This window comes from Sturnira hondurensis, unplaced genomic scaffold (assembly GCF_014824575.4).
Source record: "Sturnira hondurensis isolate 20B ecotype Veracruz unplaced genomic scaffold, ASM1482457v3 Scaffold0004322, whole genome shotgun sequence".
Taxonomy (NCBI): domain Eukaryota; kingdom Metazoa; phylum Chordata; class Mammalia; order Chiroptera; family Phyllostomidae; genus Sturnira; species Sturnira hondurensis.
In genome coordinates this window covers 1790770-1817389 of record NW_028076953.1, presented here as the reverse complement: position 1 = coordinate 1817389, position 26620 = coordinate 1790770, and the positions used below count along the sequence as shown (strand labels likewise).

The window sequence follows — 26620 nt, the reverse complement described above, 5'->3', positions numbered from 1 at the left end:
AGAGAAACATCAATTGGTTGCTTCCCATTATGTGCCCCAACTAGGAATTGAACGTGTGACCTAGGTGTGTTCCCTGACCTGGGATCACACCCGCAATCTTCTGTTGTACAGGACAATGCTCCAACCAAATGAGCCACCTGGCCATGACTGCAAGTAAATTATTAACAGTAACTAATTGAGGTACATCTGCCTTGTTCTTTTAAAAAACTGATGAGTTATTTTAAGTTTGATTTGAAAACTAAGTAAAACCCTAGAAAGTTATAACATAGTGGTGTTTTCTGAATTGCTAGTATTTTGAAGTAAAAAAAGGTATTTGAGATGAATAGTAAGAAGAGCTTGTAACAATGCAGTATTTTGAGTTACAATGGTATTATATTTTAGCCGTGGTTTCAGAGACATTCTAATTAGTGTAAGAGTTGGGAAAATGGGAGATAATAAAAATTAGTAATCTGTATTACCAGTATTTAAATGTGTTTTAAAGGTTACTTGTTTTAAAATTTAGGATTAATTGAAAACAGCTTTTATAGGGAGGAAAAATCACAAATACACAGTTTCTTATGGGCAGTAGTATTTTTTAACATTGTGTAAGATTTTTTAAAAAGATTTTATTTATTTATCTTTAGAGGGGAAGGGAAAGAGAAAGGGAGAGAAATTTCAATGTATGGTTGCCTCTCATGCATCCCTTGCTGGGAGCTGGCCTGCAACCCAGGCATGTGCCCTGACTGGGAATCGAACCACGATCCTCTGGTTCACAGGCCTGCACTCAGTTCACTGAGCCACACCAGCCAGGGCTGTGTAAGATTTTTTTTTAAGTGGGGTTTTAAAAAATTCTTTAATTGAATGTATAGTATTCCTTATGGGTGGTTATAAAATATAGAAGTATTAGGAAAATATGAAAAAATTACAGAAGTAACATAATTTAAAGAATCTTTTATAATAAGAGTCTTAGAATTGTAGGATAGTACATAAGTCTTATTTTATGACAAGTTTACATTTTAACTATTCTCACAGTTAATAGACTTCAGTTTATAAAGAAATTAGTGAAGTTTCTGGCAACATGGTAAAATAGGTGCATTTGTCTCCATCCAAGTCACCTGTTGAAGCAAATTAGGCAAAGCAAAAGAGAGTAAGTTGTCCCATATTGTCACTTGGAAAACAGATTTCATCCACATTTCTGAAATTTGGGATTCTGTATAGACAGTATGGGTGAGAAGAGATGACTGCAGAACTATCTACTGCTCTGATTATCCTCGTGAACTAGTGGTATGGTAATAGGAAGCTTGCCTGAAAGCCTTGCCCTAGACCTGTTTCTTAAATAGTGTCCTGTTGATACATATTTGTGCTGCACACTTCCTGGAAACAGATGGATCCCCACCTGTGTATGCTGCCTTGGGTCTCTGCTCTGCAGGCTAAAATAATGAAAAATTACTACATGCATGAGGAGAGGGAGCAATTTGAAGGGGATGGGGACTAGGAAACCGAATTGACTTTCATGTACTTTGATCCTGCCAAAAGAGCTCACAGGAGAGAGACGAAGATGGAGATAACTTCAGTAGCTGTGGTGTAACCAATAGTCTTGTGCTATATGAATGAATGTCTTAATTGAGCAGCACCATTAACAGTAATACAAATGCTATTCTAAGTAGATGTCATTTAGTGTGGTGTGGTGTGGTTTGCCTAACTTTCCTGTTGTTTGCCTACCTGGTAGTTTTTCCAGTAAGTAGGTTTTGCTTAATTTAACTGGAATTGATTTCCTTGCTCCCCTTTTCAAATTGGATTAAAAATTCTTACGGTGTGGTTTTATGCATTTTACCTAAGTCAAAATGACACAAACATTGAAAATAAGAGTGGCAAAAATACTACTATAACTTGCAAGTTTCATTGACATCAGGCAAAGGCTAAAACCTTTACAGGACAACAGTTTAGAGTTAAATATTTTTTTAGGTAAAAAAATTAGGGCTCCTGAACAGTATCCAGCTTGAACTTTTTTTAAAGCTATGATTAATTCTCTTTAAAGATATTTATTTATTTATTTATTTACCTATTTATTTATTTATTTTATAGAGGTGGGGGAAGGAGGAGGAGAGAAACATCACTCAGTTGTGTCTTGCACACAATCCCAACTGGGGATCGGACTCATAACCCAGGCATGTGTCCTGACTGGGAATTGAACTGGTGGCCTTTTGGTTTGCCAGACAATGCTCAGCTAGCTGAGCTATGTGAGTCAGGGCCCATCTTGAACTTTTATGTGATAAACGCAAACAAGTAAATAGCATTGTAACATATGAAGTAGAGTTTCTTTAGAGACATTGATAAAGCCAGTCTTTTCAGGATAATTTAAGAAAGTAAGTAAAAATTATGACTAAGTATTTGAGTAGCAATATGCTTTATTTAATAGACGTACGTCAGACTTTGTTTCCAATGGCAAATACATGTTCTTTTCATTTCAAAGTCCTGTGAATTCTTTTGAAATTGTGCCTTGGGCTTCAATGAGAATTTGTAACTTGAAGTTAGAGAAATCGTGTAAGCCAATATTTTTGACTACAATATAGTAAAATGATGTTAAAGCCAAAATGATTCTAACTGAATCCACAATGAATCTAACATTAAAACTCTATCCTGCTAGAACTTGAGCTTAAATTTCATACTATTTAGAAATGAACAGCAATGAGGACATGATGCATCAAAGCTGATAGGTGAATGAATATTCATTTAAATATGATAGATTAAATAACACTTTTTTTCTTGCCATCAAATCACTACTGGAATTAACTTTTTAAAAATAGGCATAGGGTGTCAGTGGCAAAGAAAACTGAAAAGTTGACCACAGAAGTAAAATTTTAGGAGCTAGAAAGCAAAGTTATATATAAATAACTATATAAGAAAAATTATTAGTGGGAGAAGGCCTAGAATTGGTGCTATATATATATATAGTCTTGCAGTGCTTCAGATATTGGTTGCTGCAGATACCTTGAAAGAATTGTCTAAATAGTCTAATAAGCAACACATGGTGCCAGGAAAGGGGTCTCTTCAAGTTTCTTACCTGATGCAAAGAGGATCAATGCTTTTGACAACTAGGCACAGCTTGGCTTTAAGGGTCGCATTCTGAGAGGATTGCGTAAAAATCTACACGTTGAACTGGGAATCAACCTGGTCTCTTTTCCCTTACTAGTTCTGAGGATACTGGATGTCAGGCTTCTAATCCCAGAATATGAAATTGGAAAATTCATCCTGTTACAGCAAACAATCAGGAAAAAAGACCAAGAGATAAAAACAAATGGGGATCCACCAGGGAAATGGCCCAGACTGATCATTTTTACAGTGACACCTATTATGGTGGAAATTTTAAGTGTTTCATTTTAAAATATGATGATCAAAATTTGATCAAAAATTGATCAAAATATTAAGTTATCCTCAAATATTGCTATTTGAGGATAACTTACATATGAAAGAGAAGAAGGAAATAGAAACAATCCAGAAAGAAAGCTTTCTTAAGAAAGTTATTGATATCTTTGGAAGTAAGGGGATAATTATGTCTTTGAAACAAGGAAAGGATGCTCTAAAAGCCAGTGAGAAAACTGAGGTCTTGGACATTTAGGGCAGAAAATAGGATTGGAAATAGAGAGTATGAAACAATACAAGAGTTATAAATTTAGATTTAAATTCATGGTGGAAGGTTGGAAGATAAAATTGAGAAGATCGTCCATAAAGTAGGACAAAAAGATGTAGGTAAACATCACATTTGGTAAGTTCAGTATGTGAAAAGTATCATAGAATAGGAGGAAAATGAATGAAGGAAATCATTTAAGAATAATGGAACCAAAACCTTGAATTTCCACCTTAAAAGGGCTCACAGAATGCTCTAAGTACATGATGGTGAAATTTTGGACACCAGAAGTCAGGGAAGATTCTAAAAGCTTGGGTGTGGAGCATGTGAAAAAGACCAGAGGTCACTAACATTGGCAGGTAAATCGATAGTGGAATAGTATCTTCAAAAATCCTGAAGGGAGTATGCTAAAATGCACTGTATTGCAGGAAGTTGCTAGAAGACTTGGGTTCCATCAAAATGTTGGGGTAAATAGTAAAGAGGATCCAGTATGGGAGAGAAGTGTCGACTTAGGATGGTGATAAAGGGAGATGCAAGGCGGTTGGCTGTGCAAGCAGATCTGAAGAGTAATCAGATTGGGAGAGGACAAAGGGATTTATCTGTAGTTTCCTGTGATGTCTTTGTGCAGTTTTGTTATGAAGGAAATGGTCTCAAAATGAGTTAGGGAATGTTTCCCCTTTTTCTGTTTTTTTGGAAGAGTTTGGGAAAGTTGGTGTGAATTCTTTAAGCCCTTGGTTTAAAGGTATGTTTCACCAGAGAAGCCCTGCATTACCTTATGGGAAGTTTTTTCATTACTACTCCCTCAATCTCTAATTGTGATAGGTGTATTCATACTTTCTGTGTCGTCTTGATCAGATTCAGTACTTTGGGTTTTTTTCTGGGAATTTATTTCATTCAGGTTATCTGTTGCCACTTATAATTTATAAAATCAGTAGGACCCCCTGTTCATTCCTGATTAACTATTGTCTTTTTTTCATGGTGAGCCTGGCTGAAGGTTTGTCAATTTTGTTGCTATTTTCAAAGGCCCAACTTAGTATCATTGATTTTTCTCTATTATTTTAGAATTCAGTTGTTTTTGTTTAATTTATGCTATAGTCCTTGCTTTATTCGTTTCTCTGCTTTGGGTGTAGTTTGCTCTTTTTCTGGTCTCTTTAGGTAGAAGTTTAGGTTACTGATGTGAGTTTTTTTAAATGTAGGCATATATAACTAAATTTCCCTTTAAACCTTGCTTTCATTTCATCCCATTAGTTTTGGTGTATTATGTTTTTGTGTTCATCTCAACATATTTTAAAGTTTTTATTTATTTATTTTTAAAGCAAGGAGAAGGGAGAGAGAAGGCGGGACAGTCATCAGTGTATGGTTTCCTCGTGTTTGCCCCCAACTGGGAACCTGGCCTGTAACCCAGGAACATGCCCTGACTGGGAATTGAACTGATGACCCTTTGGTTCACAGGCCAGCATTCAAGCTACTGAACCACACCAGCCAGGGCCATATTTTATAATTAACCATGTGGGGTTTTTTTTTTTTGACCTGTTGGTTATTTAGGGGTTGGGTTTATATAATTTCCACATATTTGTTAATTTCCCAGATTTCCTTCTTATTTATTTCTAGTCTAATATTTTGTTTGGAGAACATATTTTGTTTGATTTAATTTCTTTCAAATTTATTTAGGCTTGTTTTATGGCCTAATACATGGTCAGTGCTGGAAATGTGAACTTGAGAAGAAAGGATCATCTGTGAAGTGGAGTGTTGCATATATGAGGTCTGTCCAGAAGATATCCAGCCATGTAATATGAAAAATAGAGACATTTATTGAAGAAGATAGAAGAAGCATTGGACATGAGATAATGAAGCCTCAGTTCCCTCCAAAGTAAGCACCTTGGGACCTCATATAGTTCTCCTAGTCACCATGAGCTGCGTCGTCATATTTTCTTGAATCTTCATTGACTCTGAAATCTCTTCCCTTTCAAAGGTGATTTTAGTTTTGGGGAAAGCCAGAAGTCTTGGGGAGCCAAATCTGGGCCTTGGGGGTGGGTCACCTGGGTGATTTGATGTTTAGCCAAAAAATTCTGCCTGGGATGTGATGCATGAGTGGGCACATTGTTTTGATGAAGCTGCCAATCGCCAGTTGCCCATAGTTGTGCCCTTCTCAATCATCCAAGTAGTTTCCATGGAGGAATGTTCAAGCTTTAATGCAAAATTTGGTGCAGATTCATTGCTTTACTGGCTGAATCATTTTGAATGCCATAGCCACACAGTACACGTGCTCACTCAGTGTCATCAGTGGTATCTACTGCCCCTACTGACTAGTATGGTGAAGTGTCATTGTTAACACATGTGCATTCCAGTCCACTCCTTGGCTGCCAGGTTTCAATCGATGTCGCATAAGCTGTTCTCATTATAATCAATGGCTGGACGTTTTCTGGACAGGCCTCGGTATTGGAGCTTTTCTAAGACTTCAGTTTTGCTTTAAAAGTTTTTTTGACCAGTTTAATTGTTTGTCTCAGTTGTTATTCACTGCCTCAGTCAGCTGTAATATTAACAATGTCCTCTGATTGCTTTTTTTTTTTGAAGATTTTTTTAGACAGAGGGGAAGAGAGGGAGAAAGGGAGAGAAACATCAATGTGTGGTTACCTCTCACAGGCCCCCCACTACTGGGGACCTGGCCCACAACTCAGGCATGTGCCCTGACTGGAATCGAACCAGCAACCTCTTGGTTCCCAGGCCTGTGCTCAATCCACTGAGCCACACCAGCCAGGGCTTCTCTGATTGTTTTTGACAAACACCTTTAGGAAAAAGACTTTGCACTGGTTAAGTTCTGAGTCAGGTCAAATTAATATAGGTTTGGGTGTAGGGGCTTCCTACAGGACTAAATTTGTCAAATAATGACAGTCCTTGGGGATGGGGTAGTGAAAGAGCTCCCACACCTCAAGTGGTTGCTAGGCTGCTGGTTTTCACAGGGCTTTTTTGTAGAGTGTTGACTTTTTTACCCCTAGTTAAACAATGATTTTATTGCTTGAGTGCATAGACATTTTATGCAACCACAGCAGAACCTGTGGATGACTGGTGTTTCCATTTGGGGGCGGGGAAGACTTTTGGTCTTATAATATGGAGCCCAAACTGGTGAATACAGCTCTGTATCAAATCAGAGGGAATTATCTATCCTTATCCTTTCTATTCCTCTCAAGATGCTTTGATCAGCAACAGCTTTTTTAATTAAATGGTTAGAGATCCTCTGGAAGATCAGGAGCAAGTTCTTTGGACTTAAGAATTCTTGAGAATGTATTTCCTGTTCACATACTTAAGAAATACCATGTGAGTCTCTAAGAATCACACCCATCTGTGAGAGAGTTAAGAACTTCCTGGCCAGTTTGTGGACCTGCTCATTTACGTCCTAAAGATCAACTTCAGTCAGGTGGGGATGCTGGGACAGTAGGGCAGAGTCAACTGGGACACGTGCTTCCCAGGGTGGGAGCATACATGAAAAACATGATGACTGCGGCAGGCAGTGAAAAAGAGTGACAGTTGGGAACTCTGCAGGAAGCCACCCAGTGCAGGGTGCAGGAAGTCAGAATGTTGGCTTTCTACACTACTGTGGAACTGGGGTTGGAGGATGGGAATAGGATAAAAAAATAAAATGCCAGAAAATTTGCTGCTTTTACTAAGATTTCTCTGTCTTTCTTGAATAAGATCTCCCCAGATTGCTGCAAGCCTTTGAATAACTTTTAGGGTTTGGAAAAGTTGACTCTGGCTATTTTTGCCAGTGTTCTTTTAGAGGAGGCAATTTTCAAATGTCCTTATTTTGATATTTTTGCTGATGTTTTACTGTTGAGTTTTAAGGTTTTTAAAAAATACTTTAGATATGAGCCTTTTATATATATAGTTTGTAAATATTTTTTTCAAATCTTTCATTTTTTAATCCTCTTAACAGTGTCTTTGACAGAGTAAAAGATTTTTATCCCTTTTAATCTGTGTGATCTTTTCTTCTGAAGTGGGTCTCCTGATGACAAGCATATATTTAGGTCTTGTTTGCTTATCCATTCAGCAGCTACCCTGTGTCTTTTGATTGGAACATTTGGGCAAAAACAAATGCAGGTGTTAAACAGCTCCTAAATTTCTGCATGTTGGTTTAATTAGAAAGATCTTTAAAATTTTTCTGCTGTTACGGATTTGTCTGTCTTGTGTTGCTGTCCACTTTTGCTATATATAGGAATGAATCTGTGATATTGGGGCACACAAATTTACAATTGTTTTATGTTTCAGAAGAGTTGAATCTTTTATCATTATTGTTGTCATTATCTTTGGTAATGCTTTTTGTTTTGAAGTCTACTTTGATCAATAATAATATAGCTACACCAGCTCTCTTACAGCTAGGCTTTGTGGTTCCTTTTTCCACCCAAACTTTTATTGAAAATTTTCTGTGCCTTTATGTTTTAGAGCTATTTTGTATATTGTATATATACCATATGGTTTTACTTTCAGTCCCATCTAATACTTCCTTGCCTTTCAATTATAACAAAGTTTGTTTAGACTTCATATAATTACTGAGGAGATTAAAATTGTTTAGACTTAATATAATTACGAATTGGGGATTAAATATATGATCTTACGTGCTTTCTGTTTATTCTGATGTTCTATTTTTCTCACCTTTCTTGCCATTTTTTGGATTATTTTTATTTTAATTACTTCTTACCTTCCCCTACCTTTTTTTTAACACTGTTTTTGTCTGCTGCCACAAGTGTAATTTTTGTTTATCTGAAAATAGTCCTTTTTTTTACTTTCATTTTTTAAGGGTAGTATCACCAGATAGAGATGATGTTCCAATATCTCCACTGTTTTCTGATAACGAGGCAGACATTACTTGTATTGTCATTTCCCATATGGAACCATTCATTTTTCTCTGACTGTTCTGAAGGTTTTCTCTTTGGCCTTTAGCAGCTTGAGTGTGATATGCATATAGAAGTGGGTTTTTGTGGTTATCCTGCTTTTGGGTTAGTTGACATTCTTGGATTTGTAAGTTAATATTCTCTACCAGAGTTGAGATGTTTTGGCTATTATTTCTTCAACAAAAAATATATTTGTACCTTTTTCACTCTTTTCTCCTTCTATTTATGTTGACTCGGTTACATCTGTGTTAGACCACCTGAGAAAGACCTACTGGTCTCTGAAATTCTTACATTTTCTCCAGTCCCTTCACTTTGTTTTTTGGTTCGGTGATTATCATTGCCTGATTTCAAAGCTTACCAATTGTTTCTTCTGCCATCTGTTATCACACTCTTCTGGTGAATTTTTTTATCTTAGTTATTTTATTTTTCAGCTTTTCCTTTCATATATAAAGTTTCTATCAATACTTTGAATATATATTTTAAATTTTAGTAACATACTTAAAATAGCTGCTTTGAATTCCTCCAACATCCAAGGTACTCAAAATCAATATCCATTGCCTTTTTTTTTCCTGAGTATGCATTAGATTTTCCTGTTTCATGGGGTTTTTGGTTTGTTTGTTTTTTGGGTATCATAACTTTTGTTTGAAAACCAGATATTGTGAATATGTTTTGGTGGCTCTGGGTTGCTAATGCTTCTTTGAGAATTATTGGGTGAAGTTTATAGTCAGAATTTGAATCTTTCCCTGTGATTTTCATGCCTCTGGGGATTCTTCTAATTACCAACTGTTCTACTGTGCTTGGGTTCTGACACTTCAGCCTTGTAGGGCTTCAGCTTCCTGCTGCCCAAACTGCACAGTTGACTGCACCCTGTTGAAAAAGCATCAAACTCAGTACAGCTCCATTTTTCAAGTGTGGCTTTTTCTCTGGCCTTTGCCAACTTCTCCCTTTTCAACCCCTTTAGTTCTTCTCCATGCATACATAGTTTATCAGTCATCCAGTGATTTGGGCAAAGTTTATACTGAGAATTTTTTTTTCACTCCTCTGTGTCTTTCGCTGCCATGCTACCTCCATTTAAATTTCCAGCTGCTTTTCCAGGCCTAAACTCTGAACCTATGGTGATACTATTTTTTTTTGCAGCAATAGTTTTTCTTTGGTTATGTCACATATGGGGTTTCCAGCAGTATGGGGTTACCTTAATGAAATTTTAAGGATTGAGATTTTTTTATTTGGCCATCTGGATGTGTTTGGGTAAGGCTGTATGTAGTACATGCAAAGACTGGTTTATTTCTGACTCCCTAGAGGTAAGTCCTTTGGGATCTCAACTCAAATAGTGGGCAGCATTTAGTATGGTTTCCACCATTTCTGAGCCTTGCACTCCCCTTTTGGTCCCCCTAGCTCTACAACCATATGGAAATAACAATGAGTTTCTTAGCTGCCTCATCTGGATTGGCAAAAACCCCAAGGCAAAAACATCCCTGAGTGCCGGGTTTGTATCCTTATATTTTCGTCTTGTCTTGGTGCTGGGCCTGGTCATTCTTTGTTAGCTCCTTGATGTCTTCAAATTGATTATTTTAATATTTGGTTTAGCTCCTTTAGTAGGTCTCAGTGGGGGAAAGGGTTAATAGATACTACACACTTCTGCTAGTCAATTATTTCAGGAGTGTTTGGTCAAGAAGTGCATATAATGTCATTATGATAATATCTATATCTCTTGGCTTGGGTTTTTCTCTATGATGGCTTCATTCCTAAGTACATTATCTCCTTAAGGTAGCAAAGATGGTCACTGCCTGCTCTGACCTATGTCATTCTCATAGCTGTTATTTCCCCTGAAGAGTGTACCTTTCTCAGTGCTTGAAAACACGCTGAGAAAGATTCCAAATGCCCCACTTTAAGCCATATTCCCATCCATGAACAAATCACAGTGGCTAGGAGTACCAGGTACTCCTCTAATCAGCCTGGGTGTCACCTGTTCAGGGCACCACTTTAATAGTTGTGTAAGAGTGTTTTCTTAAAAGGATAATCAGAGTTCCAGTAACAAATAGGAAAAGGAATGTTAGGCAAGATAGGAGATTGCTCTATAACAGCTTTTATAGATTTGGAGTATCCTGAAAAATTTCGTTGTATGGTTGAAGTCAGCAAAGATGTACAGAAATAAAATTTTACAAAATAAAATTTTACAAACAATTACAGCTGACTATTAACTTGTAAAACTGATTTTTCTCAGTTTCTGTATCGCTAAGATTGACAAACTATGACAATGGTTTGTAGAGTCACTGCTAGTAAAATAACAAGGAGAGTTTTGTGTTTCTTTTTTCTATTCTCTTAAGAAGTTGAGACCAAGATCAATAGTTAACCTGAAATAATTCTTCTAGGCATAAGAATAATTTAATATGATATCTCTAAGATAGAGTTGCTATATCAGTTACTGCTGTGTAACAAATTACTTTAAAACATGGTAATTAAAAACAACCATTTGAACAAGTAAGTCTGAGTCAGATAGGCAGTATGTTTCAGCAGTAATTGTGTTTGAGAATAGAAGTTCAGGCAAGTGTAAATTAAATACATCAATCTGTTCAGTATCCAGATGACTCTAGTTGTACTTGTTTCACAGGATGTGTCTGATGGGATTTTGGAAGCATTGTTCATACATAGAATTACCAATTATAGGATAACATAGTACCAGTTATAGGTGTTAAACAATGATTCGTTTGTATCTTTATTCATTTGGTTATAAACAACAATGTTCTTTCATATTCATTATTGGCATTCTAACTTTCTTAGTTTGAGATTTGACTTTATTTTTTCCTCAAGTTTATTTTTACATTGGGATTTTAGAAAACATTTACTGAAATGTAGTTTACATAAAATAAATTGCACATTGTAGAGTGTATATATTTTGAACAGATTTGACATCTGTATACACCCACAGTCAAGATAATGAACATGCCCTTTATCCTCAAAAGTTTCTTTGTGCCCCTTTGAAGTCCTTTTCCTATTTATTAATTGACCTTTTATGCAGCATGTAATCTATCTGTTTACATTTTTCACTCAGCATACGTTTATTATATATTTATTTATTTTTTAAAATATATTTTATTGATTATGCCATTACAGTTGTCCTATTGCCCCCCTTCATTCCCTTCCACCCTGCACACCCCCTCACTCACCATTCTCCCCCTTTAGTTTATGTCCACATGTCTCAAATTCTTTAGATTCTATATTTCCCATACTATTCTTGTCCTTCCCCCTGTCTATTTTCTACCTGCCGTCTATGCTACTTATTCTCTGTATCTTCTTCCCCTCTCTTCCTCCCCTGTTGCTAACCCTCCATGGGATCTTCATTTCTATGGTTCAGCTCCTGGTCTAGCTGTCCTCTTAGTTTGCTTTTGTTTTAGGTGTGGTTGTTAATAACTGAGTTTGCTGTCCTTCACTGTTCATATTTTTTTATCTTCTTTTTCTTAGATAAATCCCTTTAACATTTCATATAATAAGGGCTTGGTGATGATGAACTCCTTGAATTTGACCTCATCTGAGAAGCACTTTATCTGTCCTTCCATTGGAAATGAAAGTTTTGCTGGATAAAGCAATCTTGGCTGTAGGTCTTTGGATTTCCTGACTTGGAATACTTCTTTCCAGCCCCTTCTTGCCTGGAAGGTCTCTTTTGAGAAATCTGCTGACAGTCTGATGGGAACTCCTTTGTAGGTGACTGTCCCCTTATCCCTTGCTGCTTCTAGGATTCTCTCCTTCATTTTAATCTTGGCTAATGTAATGATGATGTGCCTTGGTGTGTTCCTTCTTGGGTCCAACTTGTTTGGGACTCTCTGAGCTTCCTGGATTTCCTGGAAGTCTATTTCCTTTGCCAGATTGGGGAAGTTCTCCTTTATTATTTGTTCAAATAAGTTTTCCACTTGCTATTCCTCTTCCCCTTCTGGCACCCCTATAATTTGGATGTTGGAACATTTAAAGATGTCCTGGAGGTTCCTAAGCCTCTCCTCATTTTTTTGAATTCTTTTTTCTTCATATTTTTCTGTTTGGTCATTTTTTTCTTCCTTCTGGTCCATTCCTTTGATTTGAGTCCCAGTTTCCTTTCCATCACTATTGGTTTCCTGTGCATTTCCCTTCATTTCAACTAGTTTAGCCTTCATTTGTTCCTCTAATTTGTGACTATAATCTACCAGTTCTGTGAGCAACCTGATCACCAGTGTTTTGAACTGTGCATCTAATAGGTTGTCTATTTCTTGGTCACTTAGATTTATTGACCCTGGGGCTTTGAGCTGTTCTTGAGCCATAATGTTTTGATCTGTTTGTGTCTGTTACGTATGAGGGGCAGAGCCCTAGGTGTTCACCAGGGCAGGGCAACTCAGTTGCTGGGTTGTGACGTTGTATGTGGCGGCGGGGTCAGAGAGCAGCAATGGCAGTCCCCTCTGCTGCTTCCTGCAGCAGTCTGTCTCACTGCTCGCTGCGAGAGACAAAGTGTTTGTACCATTTTTCTTCCTATATGAATTTATGAGAGTTTTAGTTCCTTCATATGTGTGTCAGCATACTTGGTGTGGTTTATTATATTAATTCTAGCCATTCTTATAGTTGTGATAACTCTTTGTGGCTAACTTGTACCTCCCTAATGATAAATGATAGTAAGTATATTTTAAAATACTTACTAGTCATTCATGTATTTTTGGTGAAGTGCTCCTTCAAATCTGCCCACTTAGTAATTAGGTTGTGTTGTTGGAAATGAGCTTTTAAAAGTAGATTTGTTGAGATGTAATTGACATATAGTGTGGTATACTTATTTAAAGCGCACAGCATGGTAAGTATTGAGTTATGTATACACACAGGAAGCTATCACCACAAACCACTCCCAAAATATTTACCACTCCCAAAAGTCTTCTTGTGCCACTTTTTAATTTTTTCTTCCTGAGACACATTCTCATTTTGGTTCTGTATTTCAAACAGCATTTAATGTAGGGTTACGGTAGTCATTGCTGCTTGAATTAAGTTTTCTACTTTGTCTGAAGGAAATAGGCATTATTTCTGGCTTTGTGTGAGACTAGGTCAGTAATTCCTCTCATCTTTTTTGGTGGTCTTTTTTTGGCCTTGGGTAATTTTCACACAGGCTTGTTCTAACCATGCAACTGGATACTGGAGAATATTCTTGCTCTCTGCTATTGTCCCCAGTTCTGTTTCCTGTAATCTTTAGCTGTCTTGGCTTCTTTGGACTTCCATCTCAATCTTAAGGAAACCACAGACTGCCTGCGTACCCTTTCCCCCGATGAGAATTGGTACTTTCTCTATCTGGAAAGTAAGTTGGGATTTTGGAGGGCTGGCCTCATTTGTTTCCCTTATTTTAGGGTTCACCATCAATTGTATACCTCTCTAATATCTGAAAATTCATTTCATACACATGTATGGTTTCTGAGGCTTTTCAGGTAGAGGGCAAACTTAATGCCTATTACTCCATTTTGACCCTTGTATTTATTTATTTTTCCTCAATAATTATTTTTAAAACTATGGTAAAACACATAATATTAAATTTACTGCCTTATTTTTAAGTATACAGTATAATGATGATAAGTATATTTGCATTGTTGTGCAACAGGTCTTTACAACTTTTTATGTTGCAAGACTGAAACTTTATAACTGTTAAACACTAATTTTGTTTTCCCCTACCTCCAATCCTTGGCAGCCACCTTTCTACTTTATTTTTCTCTAATTTCGACTAAACTACTTTAGATACTATATGTCAGTGGATTCATACAGTATTTGTTCTTTTGTGATTAGTTATTTTACTTCATAAAATGTCCCCAAGGTTTATCTTTTTTTTTCAATCCTCACCAAGAAGGTGTGTGTTGATTTTAGAAAGAGAGGAAGGCGGGGGAGAGAGAGACAGGGAGGAAGAGAGAAACATGAATTGGTTGCCCTCTGTATGTGCCCAAAGCCCGACCAGGGATTGGACCCACAACCTTTTGGTACACAGGATGACATTCCAACCAACTGAGCCACCTGGCATGGGTAAATTTTCTTTTCAGAGGCCGCATAATATTCCATTGAATGTTTATACCATATTTTCTGCATCCTAAATTTACCTGTCAATGGACATTGAAGTTGCTTCCACCTCTTGGCTATTGTAAATAATGCTGCAGTGAGCTTGGGTGTGTAAGTATCTCTGAGATCCTGCTTTGAATTTTTTTGGATGTATGTGTATCGAGAACTAGGATTGCTGGATCATATGGTGATACTATTTTTAATTTTGGGGGGAACTGCCGTACTGATTTCCATGATGGCTGCAGAGTTTATGTTCCCACCAACAATGCAGAAAAGTTCCAGGCTCTGGATCCTTGTCAACACTTCTGATTTTCTGTTTTTTGGATTGTGGCCATCCTATTGGATGTGAAATGATACCTCATAGTGATTTTTGATTTGCACTTCTGTTACGATTAGGAAGGTTGAAGATCTTTTTATATAAATTGTTGGATATTTGTATACCTCTTTTGGATATTTGTCTAGTTGAATACTTTACCTTTTTTTTAGTTGTTTTTTTTTTGTTTACTGTTGATTTTAGATGTTTCTTAAATATTTTGGGTATTAACCCCTTATCATATATTCTAAAAATTGTTTTCCCTTTCTGTAGATTGCTTTTTTCCTCTCTGTTGATTTGTTTCCTTTTATGTGCAGATTTTGATAGGCATTACATTGCATTTTAGATCACTTTGGGTAGTATGGACATTTTAACAGTGTTAAATCTTCAGTCCATGAATGTGGGAAGTCTCTCCACTTATTTGTATCTTCTTTGATTTATTTTAGTAATGTTTTACAGTTTTTTTTGTGTACTTTTGCCTCCTTGGTTAAGTTTATTTCTAAATTTTTTGATGCTTTTAAATAAAGATTTTATTTATCTTTAGAGGGGAAGAGAAGTAGAGAAGGAGAGAAATATCAATGTATGGTTGCCTCTTGTGTATCCCCTGCTGGGAACTGGCGTGCACCCCAGGTATGTGCCCTGACTGGCAGTCAAACCACGATCCTTTGGTTTGTAGGCCCGTGCTCAATCCGCTGAGCTACACCAGCCAGGGCATTTTTGATGCTTTTTAAATGAGATTGTTTTCATAATTTTTTCAGGTTGATCATTATTAGTGTATAGAAACAACTGCTTTTCATATGCTGATTTTATATCCTGCAATTTTGCTGAAATCATTTACTAATTTTAACAGTTTTTTTTTAAGATTCTGTGGCATTGCAACTCAACATCAGGAAGACAAATAGTCGAATTTAAAAATGGGCAAAGAATCTGAATAGACACTTCTCCAAAGAGGGCATACAAACAGGCAAAAGAGATAAGAAAAAATGCTCAGCATCACTAATCAACAGAGAGATGCAAATTAAAACCACAATGAAATATCACCTCACACTTGCTAGAATGACTACCATCAATAAATCATTAAATAATAATCGCTGATGAGGATGTGGAGAAAGGGAAACCCTTTTGCACTGTTGGTGGGAATGCAGATAGGTGTAGCCACTTTGGAAAGCAGCATGGTGTTACTTCAAAAAACTAAAAATGAAACTGCCTTTTTTGATCCATCACTCCCATTTGTGGGAATTTATCCTAAGAATCCCTGAAACACCGGTCAAAAAGAATATATGCACCCCTGTGTTCATAGCAGTGTTACTTATAATATCCAAGATCTGGAAACAGCCCAGGGTGCCCATCAGATGTGTGGAAGAAAAATCTGGTACTTTACACACTGGAATACCACACAGTTGTGAAAAAGAAGGAACGCTTAACTTTGTGATAGCATGAATGGACCTGAAGATAGTCGTGCTAAGTTAAATAAACCAGTCAGAGAAAGACAAAATACCATATGACCTCACTCATATGTGGAATGTAATGAAGAAAATAAACTGGTGAACAAAATAGGGCTAGAAGCATGGATACATGGAACAAACGGACTGACAGATTTCAGAGGGGGGAGTGGTAGGGGGACTTGAAGAAATTAGCCAAAGAATATATATGCATCGCCCATGGACACAGGCATTGATATGGTGAAGGCTGGGGTGATGGGCAGTGATGGGTGCTGGGTGGAAGGGGCAAAGGAGGGGAATGGGGGACATCTGTAATAGTATCAACCATAAAAAAGAAGAATCTGTAGCATTTTCTATCTAAAAGATCATGTTGTCTACAAGCATAATTCTATTTTTTCTTTTCCAATTTGGATGCCTTCTTTTTCTTTTTCTTATTTATTTATTTATTCTGGCTAGTACTTCCAGTACTGGGTTGAATAGAAGTGGTATGTGTAATAGTGTGTATCCTAACCTTCTTGATCTTAGAGAAAAATTTTTTAGCCTTTCACAATTGAGTATGATATTACCTGTGGGTATTTCCCATATAGCTTTGATTATGTTGAAGTAGTTTGCTTCCATTCTTAGTTCATTGAGTGTATATATCAAGGTTTTTAGCATCAGTTTAGGTTATTATGATTTCTTTCCTTTATTGTGTTAATGTGGTATACTACATTGGTTGATTTTTATTTGTTAAGCCATCCTTGTATTCCAGGAATAAATCCAACTTGATTGTTGTGTATGATTCTTTTTTAAAAAAATGATTTTATTCATTTATTGTCAAAGTGAGGAAAAGGGAGGGAGAAAGAGAGGGAGAGAAACACAAATCAGTTGCCTCTCACACGTCCCCAACTGGGGACCTGGCCTGCATCCCAGGCATGTGCCCTGACAGGGAATGGAACCCACAACCCTTTGGTTCACAGGGCCACTGAGCCATTCCAGCCAGGCTAATTCTTTTAATATGCTGTTGAACCTGGTTTGCTGAGGATTTTTGCTCAATATTCATCAGTCATATTGGATTAGGGCCCACCCTTAGGATCTCATTTAACCTCACTTATTTCCTTAAAGGCCCTGTTTCCAAATACACAGTCACATTAGGTGTTAGGGCTCAAAGTGAATTTTATAGGAACACAGTTCAGTCCAGAACACCTCTTATATAGTGCTTCTAATTTATTTCCTAGAGAACCTACCATCTCAATATATTAGTTTCCTATGGCTGTTTTAACAGATTACCACAAACTAGTAGATGGCTTAAAACAGTAACAACAGAAACGTACTGTCTCATAGTTCTGGAGTCTAGAAGTTTGAAATCATTACCACTGAATGGAAATTAAGTTGCCAGAAGGGTTGTTCTGTCTCGGGGAGAGAATACTTCCCTTGCCTCTTTCCATTTGTGCTGACTGAGGGCATTTCTGGCTGTGGCTGCAACCCTTAAGGCCAGGCCAGTGTTTTCAACTCTCCTTGCTCGATCTTCACATTCCCTGTGTATAGTCAAATTTCCTGTCTCCCTCTCTATAAAGATACATATGATTGTAATTAGAGCCTATTCTAATTACAAGATAATCCAAGATCTTTAATCACTTCAGAAAAGACCTTTTTCAAAAAGATTTTTTAAAGGAGAGTGGAGGATATAAGGTAACATTCACAGATTCCTAGGATTAGGATTTGGATATTTTTTGTGGGGCCATTTTTCAGCTTCTCACACTTTTATTACTCTCACTTTGATTTATAGTTTAGTTCATAATAGGTCCCACTACCCACTTCTGGGTGGATAAAGATGGGTGGCAGTGAATGGCAGAGAGAAAATATTCTCATTTCTTCTAGATACTACACAGAAAACTCTAGGTTCTGTGGTTCTCAATATTTGGTCCTGGAAGTAGTGGCGTCAATATGACTTTCGTAACTTATTAGCAAATTATCAGGCTCCACTCTTTCACTTCCTAATCAGGGACTCTGAGTGTGGGGCCTAGCAGTGTGTGTGTAACAAGCCTGGGTGATTCTGAGAATCACTTTTCTAAGTTGTGGACATTATTAGTATTAAAACCATATTTGCCTTCCTGTCCAAATCTTTTTCTGCTTAAGGCTAATACTTATATCAGTCTAGGATTTATAGTTCCACAAACTTTGTTTTCTGTAGGGATGCAAACATGATGATCAGTGAAATTAATTCACCCAGTGAAAGGTTGCACTCCGTTGATTTTTACCAGTTGTAATTTTACTTAGATGTAGTTATTTCATGAAGTGACATGAATGGATTCAGAAGTGATGAGAATTTTTTCCTCTGGTCTTTGAAAATGTGAATTAAACTCTTTAGCTTGAATTTTTACTTTTTAAAAATATGTATTCCTGTGAGCGTTTTGGGATACAACACAAAATTTCCATAGTCTTTTGTGAAGCCTGCATTGTTATACCTTTATTATGTGCACATCCAGCGAAAGTGCCAAAATAAGATAAATGAATTCTTGGCCTTACTATAGTTCAGAATATACACAAATAAACAGATAGGATTGATACAGAGCTGTCACTAGTTGCTATAGCATTCGAGAAACAAGTTTATGCAGCTGAAGAAATTAAAGAAGGCTCTGTCAGGGTGACTAAGCTAAATTTGAAAAATGACTGAAAAGGTGCTAGTAAAGTTGAAGAGAGACAGAAGGTACCTTGTGAAAAGGCATGAAAGCTGAGAGCATGGGGCCTGTTCTGGGAGTTGAAGTTTGGTATAGTAGAAACATGGAGTAAATGTGACAGTAAAGATTAGAGATAGACAGAAGTGGGAACATTGATGATTTTGTTGAAGGACTTGAAGCATAGATGTGGCATCTTGGATTGGCTAAAAAGGTTTTTTTTAATTCTGTACAGTGGCTCTAATAGCATATCATTGTCTTTAACTTCATTCAAAATAATTTGGTTAGATTATGACAGCTGTCATATCCAGTGTGCATTGCAAAAAAACTTAGCAAAATTGGTGAATTTTTGTATAGCCATTTTAATATTGAAGATGGAAGAAAATATGCAACATTTTTCCATGTTGTGCTTTATTATTTCAAGAAAGGTAAAAACACACCTGAAATGCAAAAAAAAAAAACGTGTAGTGTAGGAAAAGGTGCTGGTACTGCTCAAACATATCAAAAGTGGTTTGTGAAGTTTCTGCTGGAGATTTCTTGCTGAGTGATACTCCAACGGTTGGGTAGACCAGTTCAAGTTGATAGCAATCAAATTGAGACATTAACTGAGAACAATCAGCATTCTACCACATTGGAGATAGCCAACATACTCAAGATACCCAGATCAGTAACGTTATTGGTGAAAATGAAAAATGTGTTTTCTATTTTATGGGAAAAACTAAACGAATTTTTTCACAACCGGATAGTTTTGGGAGGGATGAATTTGAGATGAGTCTAGAAATGGCAGTTATAGTAATCTAGGTATGAATAGCAAGCAGTAGGTATGCTAGTGCCATCTTTAGAGGGTAAGAATTCAGAATAGTAACAAGCCTATTACAGGTAGGGGAAGGAGATATGTAGAGTTCAGGGTAGGACATACTGCGTTTTCAGAATTTATAAAATGTGATACAATTATAAGTAAGGAGATTTTCTGCCTAGTGCATTTTCAGTGGAGTGTTGGGGTAGAGATTACATATACTAGATTGAATATTAAATTGAGGAAGTAGGAGAGTGTCAATATATGCTATTCTGTGTAATAATGATTCCTGGCATTTAGTAAAGTACTCAATCAGTGTTAGCTTTTATTATGGCTACTATTAGTATATACTTTTATACCATCTCATTCTGTATTTTTTCAACTTTTTGGCCTTTTTTGGCATATTTTTTTGACAGAAAAATAATAGTATTAGGTAAACATTGATTTAGATAGAAGTATGTTTTATAAATAAATCCTGATTTTAATTACAGCTATTGCCACAGTACTAAAGTTAATGAAAACACATTTTGTAAAATTTTCCTGAAGAGAACTAGAAAGCTAATTTCTCATTTGAATAAATTATTTTTTCTGAAAATAAAAAGGTACTTAGCAAGTTTCCTGAAGGTTAAAGTAATCATGTTTTAGTTGAACAGTTTTTCAGACCTGTCTTATCAAGAAAAAATTGATTTGCAGTTTTTCATTTAAAAGCATTGTGTGTCATAGATGTACTTATTCGTACTTGAAGCAAAAAACTAAGTGATGGTTTTGCCTGTATTCTTTCAGGTTTGATTTAATCTCGAATGAGATCATTCTTGCAGCAAGATGTTAATACGACAAAATCTAGGTAAGTAGAAGACTACTTTTTAAAATGTTACATATCAAAGTAGGAGCAATACGAAATATTTGTTTTAAAAATCTGCCTTTGAGTCCAGAATCAGTGAATTTTTTAATAAGATTTTTAAATATGAAGAATCAACTTTTTTTGTTGTTGTTGCCCTGGCTGGCATAGCTCAGTGGATTGAACGCGGGCCTGCGAACCAAAGGATCACGATTCAATTCCCAGTCAGAGCACATGCCTGGGTTGCAGGCCAGTTTCCAGCAGGGGACGCATGAGAGGCAAATCATGCATTGATGTTTCTCTCCCTCTCTCCTTCCCTTCCCCTCTAAAAATAAATAAATAAAATCTTTAAAAAAAAGAATTAACTTTTTGATGCATTTCATCCAGTTAATATGGTGGGAGAAAAGTACAGCTATCAAATTGTGGGACTAAATTTTTTTCTTTTTTTTTATATATATAATTCAAGTGTGTGGTTTCCATTAATTATAAAACATATTAAAAAACCAAATGCATGCCCTGGCCAGTGAGGCTTAGTGGATTGATTGTCGGCCTGTGAACCAGAGGATTGCCATTTCAGTTCCCAGCCAGGGCATGTACTTGGGTTGCAGGCCAGGTACACAGTAGGGGGCACGTGACAGGCAACCACACCTTGATTTTTGTCTCCATCTTTCTTCCATCCCTTTCCCTCTCTCTAGAAATAAATAAATAAAATCTTTAAAAAATAAAAAAGAGCCCTGTCTGGTGTGGCTCAGTGGATTGAGCATGGGCCTGGGAACCTGGGAGTCACTGGTTTGATTCCCAGTCAGGGCACATGCGTGGGTTGCATCTGGGTCCCAAATGGCCGGGGGGGGGGGGGGTAGTTGTGAGAGGCAATCACACATTGATGTTTCTCTACCTCTCTTTCTCTTTCCCTTACAAAAATAAATAAATTTTTAAAATATCAGTAAAAAATAAATAAATAAAATAGAAAAGAAAAGAATACCAAATTCAGTAAGAGACTTGTTAGATTGCTTCAGTGTTCTCTTTTAGATTATGGTACTTGAGTAGTCTTTGCTTTTGTGAATTTTACTTTATATTAATAAAGCACTTCCACAAATTGGTTAAAATATCCAAATTGTTACTTTTTAATATGATGTTCAGAATTATAAATGATTTTTAAAATATTTTCCTTGCTGATATGTCTGCTGAATGATTTTTCTAATTTAGCATTCTGATTTTCTTTAATTTCTTAAGGCTGTTGACTTTCAGAAAGTTGAACTGTGGTTATGTACTTTGGTACATGAAAGAATGCTTTTTTGATAATATCAGCTGTTAAAATGTTAAATATCAGCTTTTGATAGTATACATTTACTATCTTGGTAAGTGAACATAGCTTCAGGATATACAGAGAAAGAAGAATACTTTGATAAAATTGCAGTTAACTTGATCCTTTTCTAATATAACCAGATGTTTCAGCTGTCAGAAACTTCTTGATCTCAAAGTTTTTAAAAAGAAAGGTAGATGCTGTGATTGAGTAATGTGCAGTTAAATATTATATTCTCAATAAATGGTTTAGATGTAATTTGAGCAGTTTTCCCTTTATTGCTATGATATAATAATGGTAGTTTGAAGAGTATTTCTTGTCTCTTGTATTAAGTGCTTCTTGTGCATTATTAATCTTTATATCTCCTATGAGGTAGGTACTGTGGTATAGAAAAGTTTGGGGTTTTTTTTGGCTTAGTAGGGAGCTGTTTCTTTTTATTTAGGAAGAGTACTTTGATTTTCATAGCATTATAAGGAACATTTGTCTCTGTATCTTTCTGAAGGAGAGAAGCAGCTAGACTTTTGTACTTAAGGTATTACAGGGATTTTGTTTGCCAGTTGAGTATACAGTGTATATTAGAACTTTTATTCTGATTTCTTACAGGTTAGATATTACTCATGGGTGACACTAGCTTAATTTACTCTTATCTTATCCCACCACAATTATATATGAACTTTTCTTTTTTATTAAGTTCTAATGTATATGTGGTAAATGGAAAATTTAAAATATAGAGCTGAATGAGTTTTTACATATGTGTTTACATGTATAACCTCCATCCAGATCAAGGTACAGAATGTACTTACTGCCCCAGAAAGTTTCTCTTGTTCTTCCCTTTCCAGTCCAATAGCCTTTCCCCCTGAGGTAAGCATCATCCTCTATTCTATCAGCATAGCCTAGTTTTGCCTTGAGTTTTGTGTATATAATGTACTCTTGTACCTGTTTTTAATTTTGTACCTGTCTATAATTTTGTTTATTGGATTCTCTGAGTCTCTGACCTCACTTGCCAGCATTCTACACTGCTTTCCTTCCTCTAGACGGCCCTTTCATTTTTCTCCATCACCTGCACGAAAACAATAATGTAAGTTCTATAACATGGTATACAATGATCCCACTGTAGCTATTTCAGAATGCCTAGCATTATGTAAACAATATAGGATGTTTATATTCCTAGTTTTAGTCCTAAGTGTATGTTGTTAGTCTTCTCTAGCCCCTTACCTCCTCAATTGCCAATGTCCCTTCCTCCTTGTCAGTTCATCTTCCTAGCATGGTGGTCCATCTCAAGCATCATCTTGTCCTTTGAGCCAGACCTGGCCATACTGCAGTAGACTGCTTTCTTTACTAGGCTGTGAGCTCTTTGAAGGTAGACACCATCCATGTCTTATTTACCTCAGTACAGTACTTAGTGAATGTTTGTTAGATATAGAACAGTGAATAGAGATATCTCTTCATACAAATGGAGATTCAGAATATTTGCTGGAATGGGATGGGGGTATTAATAATTCAGTTGCTGTTGGGCTATAGGAAGGGGTCTATGAACGCAGAGATAGCATTATAGACATTTTGGGAAGAGAAATAAAATTCCTCAAGTCTTCTTTCAGTCCAGTTGGAATAAAATACCTAGTCATTGTTGATTTTGATTACTCTTTCCAAATGAAGGCATTGATCCATGTTATGGAAATTCCAGTGTTTGTCACTAATAGTATTCTCTTTGTGAGTTTGTACTAGTTATTTCTCTGAAGATTTTCAGAAGATTTTAATGCAGTGGGAAGACTGGAAAGACTTACACCATCTGTAAGAAGTAGAGAAAACTTCTCATTTTTCTCAGGGTAAAAAATCTAGTGGAGTGGAGGAAGAAATTACATCATGGTCTGGAATTGTGATAACATTTTTAATTCCTGTAGCTTAGGAAACTTGCTGTTTGCTGAAAAGGATTTTGTAAAAGTTTGTTTTATCATTGCAGATCTGCAGATCAAATGTCTTTTCTCTTTTTTTTACTTTTTTATTGTATTTATTGGGGTGACATTGGTTAATAAAATCATACAGGTTTCAGGTGTACAATTCTGTAACACATCATCTGTGTATTGTGTTGTGTGTTCATCATCCCAAGTCAAGTCTCCTTCCCCCTTACATTTAATCTATTCCCCTTACTATTTCTTAAGAAATCAAACTTTTTAAAAGTTTGAAAGCATTTCATACCAGTTTTCTTTTATATTCAAAATTTGGCTAGTTGAGTTGGCTATCATAGTCACCTGGGGGGTTTTGTGCCTGAAGCTTGATTGCCTTCTAGGAAGTCCAAAGCAAGGACAGGTTCTTTCCCACTGGGATCAATTTGTTGCTTTTCCTCTGCAACTTCTGCCATAAAGGTTGAACACAGAGTTGGATATTGACCCCATGTCATGCAATTCCTCTACCTCCCCGCAAGGATTTTCTTAGACACAGATTTCCATTTAATGTAGAACCTCATTTATTTCTTTTATTTTATCCTGGATGTTAATTAAGTGTTTAGTTTTTTGTTGGCAAAATTTGAGTATTTAGAAAAAGTTAGCCTTGCATTTGCTTGACTTCGGGTCTTTAAAAGATTTTAGACTAGTTTTTTTTCCCCCTCAGGCTGATAGGTATACCTTAGTTTCACACTTTCTCCTCATTTTGTGCTTGAATGTTTTAGTCAGTTGCTGCTAAGCATTTCCATTTTGCAGAATCCCTAAATCCAAGGATTTGAAGTTATTCATGAAAGTGTCATATATTGCCTTAATTTTCTTAATGTCCAAATTAACTCTGTGCTTCGCTTTCTTTAGTAGCATTGTGATGTGCTTCTCTTTGTTGTAATGTGAAAAACACACTTTAATTAGTAAAGTTATTTTCTTTGTTGTTGAGATTGCACAGCATACATCTGACTGTTTTCAGTATATTACCAAACAACATTTAGTATTTTCAAATTTGTATTTTTAAATAAAAGTCACATTTTCTTATATGTGTGAACAAATAGTACAGAAATATTTAAGAGGCAAAACTCTCTTCTCTCCCAACCTTGTGCTCATATAACTTACCAAAAATAGCTTGTATGTATTCTGCATGTTTCTTTTTACATTTATTGATATACCTTGAACATTCTTTCATATATACATTAGGTATAATGTAACTTTTATTATTGGTGGATACTTGGGTAAGTCTTGGGTTTTTTGCTTGTATAAGCAATGCTGCAATGAATATTCTTGACTCTATCATTGGGATTGTGTGAGAGTGTGTAGGATAATTCATAGCAGTGTACTGCTGGGTCACTTTATATGTGCCCTTTAATTTCTGATACATATTACAAAATTGCAATGAGATTGCACCATAGCATTCTTATTAGCAGTTCTTGAGAATATCTTTTCCCAATGCTGTGCTAAATGGTAACTTGTGTTTTAATTATTGCCAGTCTAATTAGCGAAAAGTGGTATTTGTGCATTTTTAAAATTATATCACAATTAAAGAATGCACAATTAAAGAAATGTCACTTTCATCATAAATTAATTTCTTTAGAGAATATGTAACTTGCAAAGATGTTTCTTCATTGGTAAATCCATCAGTTAACATCCATCAGTTAACATGTGTTTCATGATTTATGTACTTCAGTTATTAATGTTGAATAAGCAGGCTTTAATTAAAGTCACATACGCTTATGTGTGAGCAAGTAGTCTTTTTTATTCTCTTATATTTTTATTTAGGATAAATATTTCCTAATGATGAATTTCTTATTTTTTATCTTCAGCGAAGGACATACTTACTGATTATACAGAGAGGGGAAGGGAAGATGAAAGGAAGGGAGAGATACAACAATGTGAGAGAGAAACAGTGATTGGTTGCCTTTCTTGTATGCATCCCAACCTGGACCGAACCTGCAACCTAGGCACGTGCCCTGACCAGGAATCAGTCTCTGCAGGACGATGCCCAACCAACTGAGCCGCACTGGCTAGGGCAAAGAATTTCTTTATAATTTGACGTAAACTAATGTTAGCATAGTCTGCAAGTAAAAAGAAAATTAAAGTCATTAGTAAGTACCTATTAGATTTATTACGTCTATATTAACAGCATCCGACTCAGACTCTGTTTTCTCTTGCAGCTAAAGTGTTAAAAAACTGTTTCTTTGTGGTTATGTTTTTGCTGCCTTTAGCATGTATGGTAAGATATAATTATTAGTCTCAGATCCAGCTTTAAGTCAACGAATGCCTTTTTCAAATTCTTTAATTCGAGAAACTACTAAATTTAAGACCAGAAAGAATAGAGGCAAGAAAACCCTTGACCTACAATAGTTTTCTCTGAGTTATTTTTTAAGACTTTATTTATTTATTTTTAGAGAGAGGGGAAGGGAGGGAGAAAGAGAGGGAGAGAAACATCAATGTGTGTTTGCTTCTCATGTGCCCCCTGCTGGGAACCTGGCCTGTAACACAGGCATGTGCCCTGACTGGGAATCAAACCCGCGACCCTTTGGTTCAGAGACCTGTGCTCAATTCACTGAGTTATACCAGCCAGGGCTCTCTTGAGTTATTTTTAAAGGTTAAGATATTACATTCTTTGGGGGCTTATCTTTTTTTTTTTGAGCAGTATTTCCCATGTGATGCCTTTACTCCTAGGTATGTTTGTATTTCTCTTGGTCTTTCTAAAAACTCATCCTTGGTTTCACTGTGTTTCATTTTTGAGAGGCTTAGGTAGGCTGCATTGATATGTATGCATAAGCTGAATGGTCAATATAATTT

General features: G+C 36.2%; 1 protein-coding gene and 1 pseudogene across 1 annotated transcript in view; one reads left to right on the top strand and one right to left on the bottom strand.

Annotated features, from left to right (window-relative positions):
- The window catches only part of ZNF644 (zinc finger protein 644), a 110637-nt gene that overhangs the window by 10452 nt on the left and 73565 nt on the right, over positions 1–26620 (top strand). Inside the window, 1 exon segment of the mRNA XM_037045472.1 lies at positions 20527–20587. Coding sequence (XP_036901367.1) covers positions 20544–20587 — 44 coding nt within the window. The 5' untranslated portion in view covers positions 20527–20543.
- LOC118986550 (uncharacterized) lies at positions 6600–9469 on the bottom strand (annotated as a pseudogene).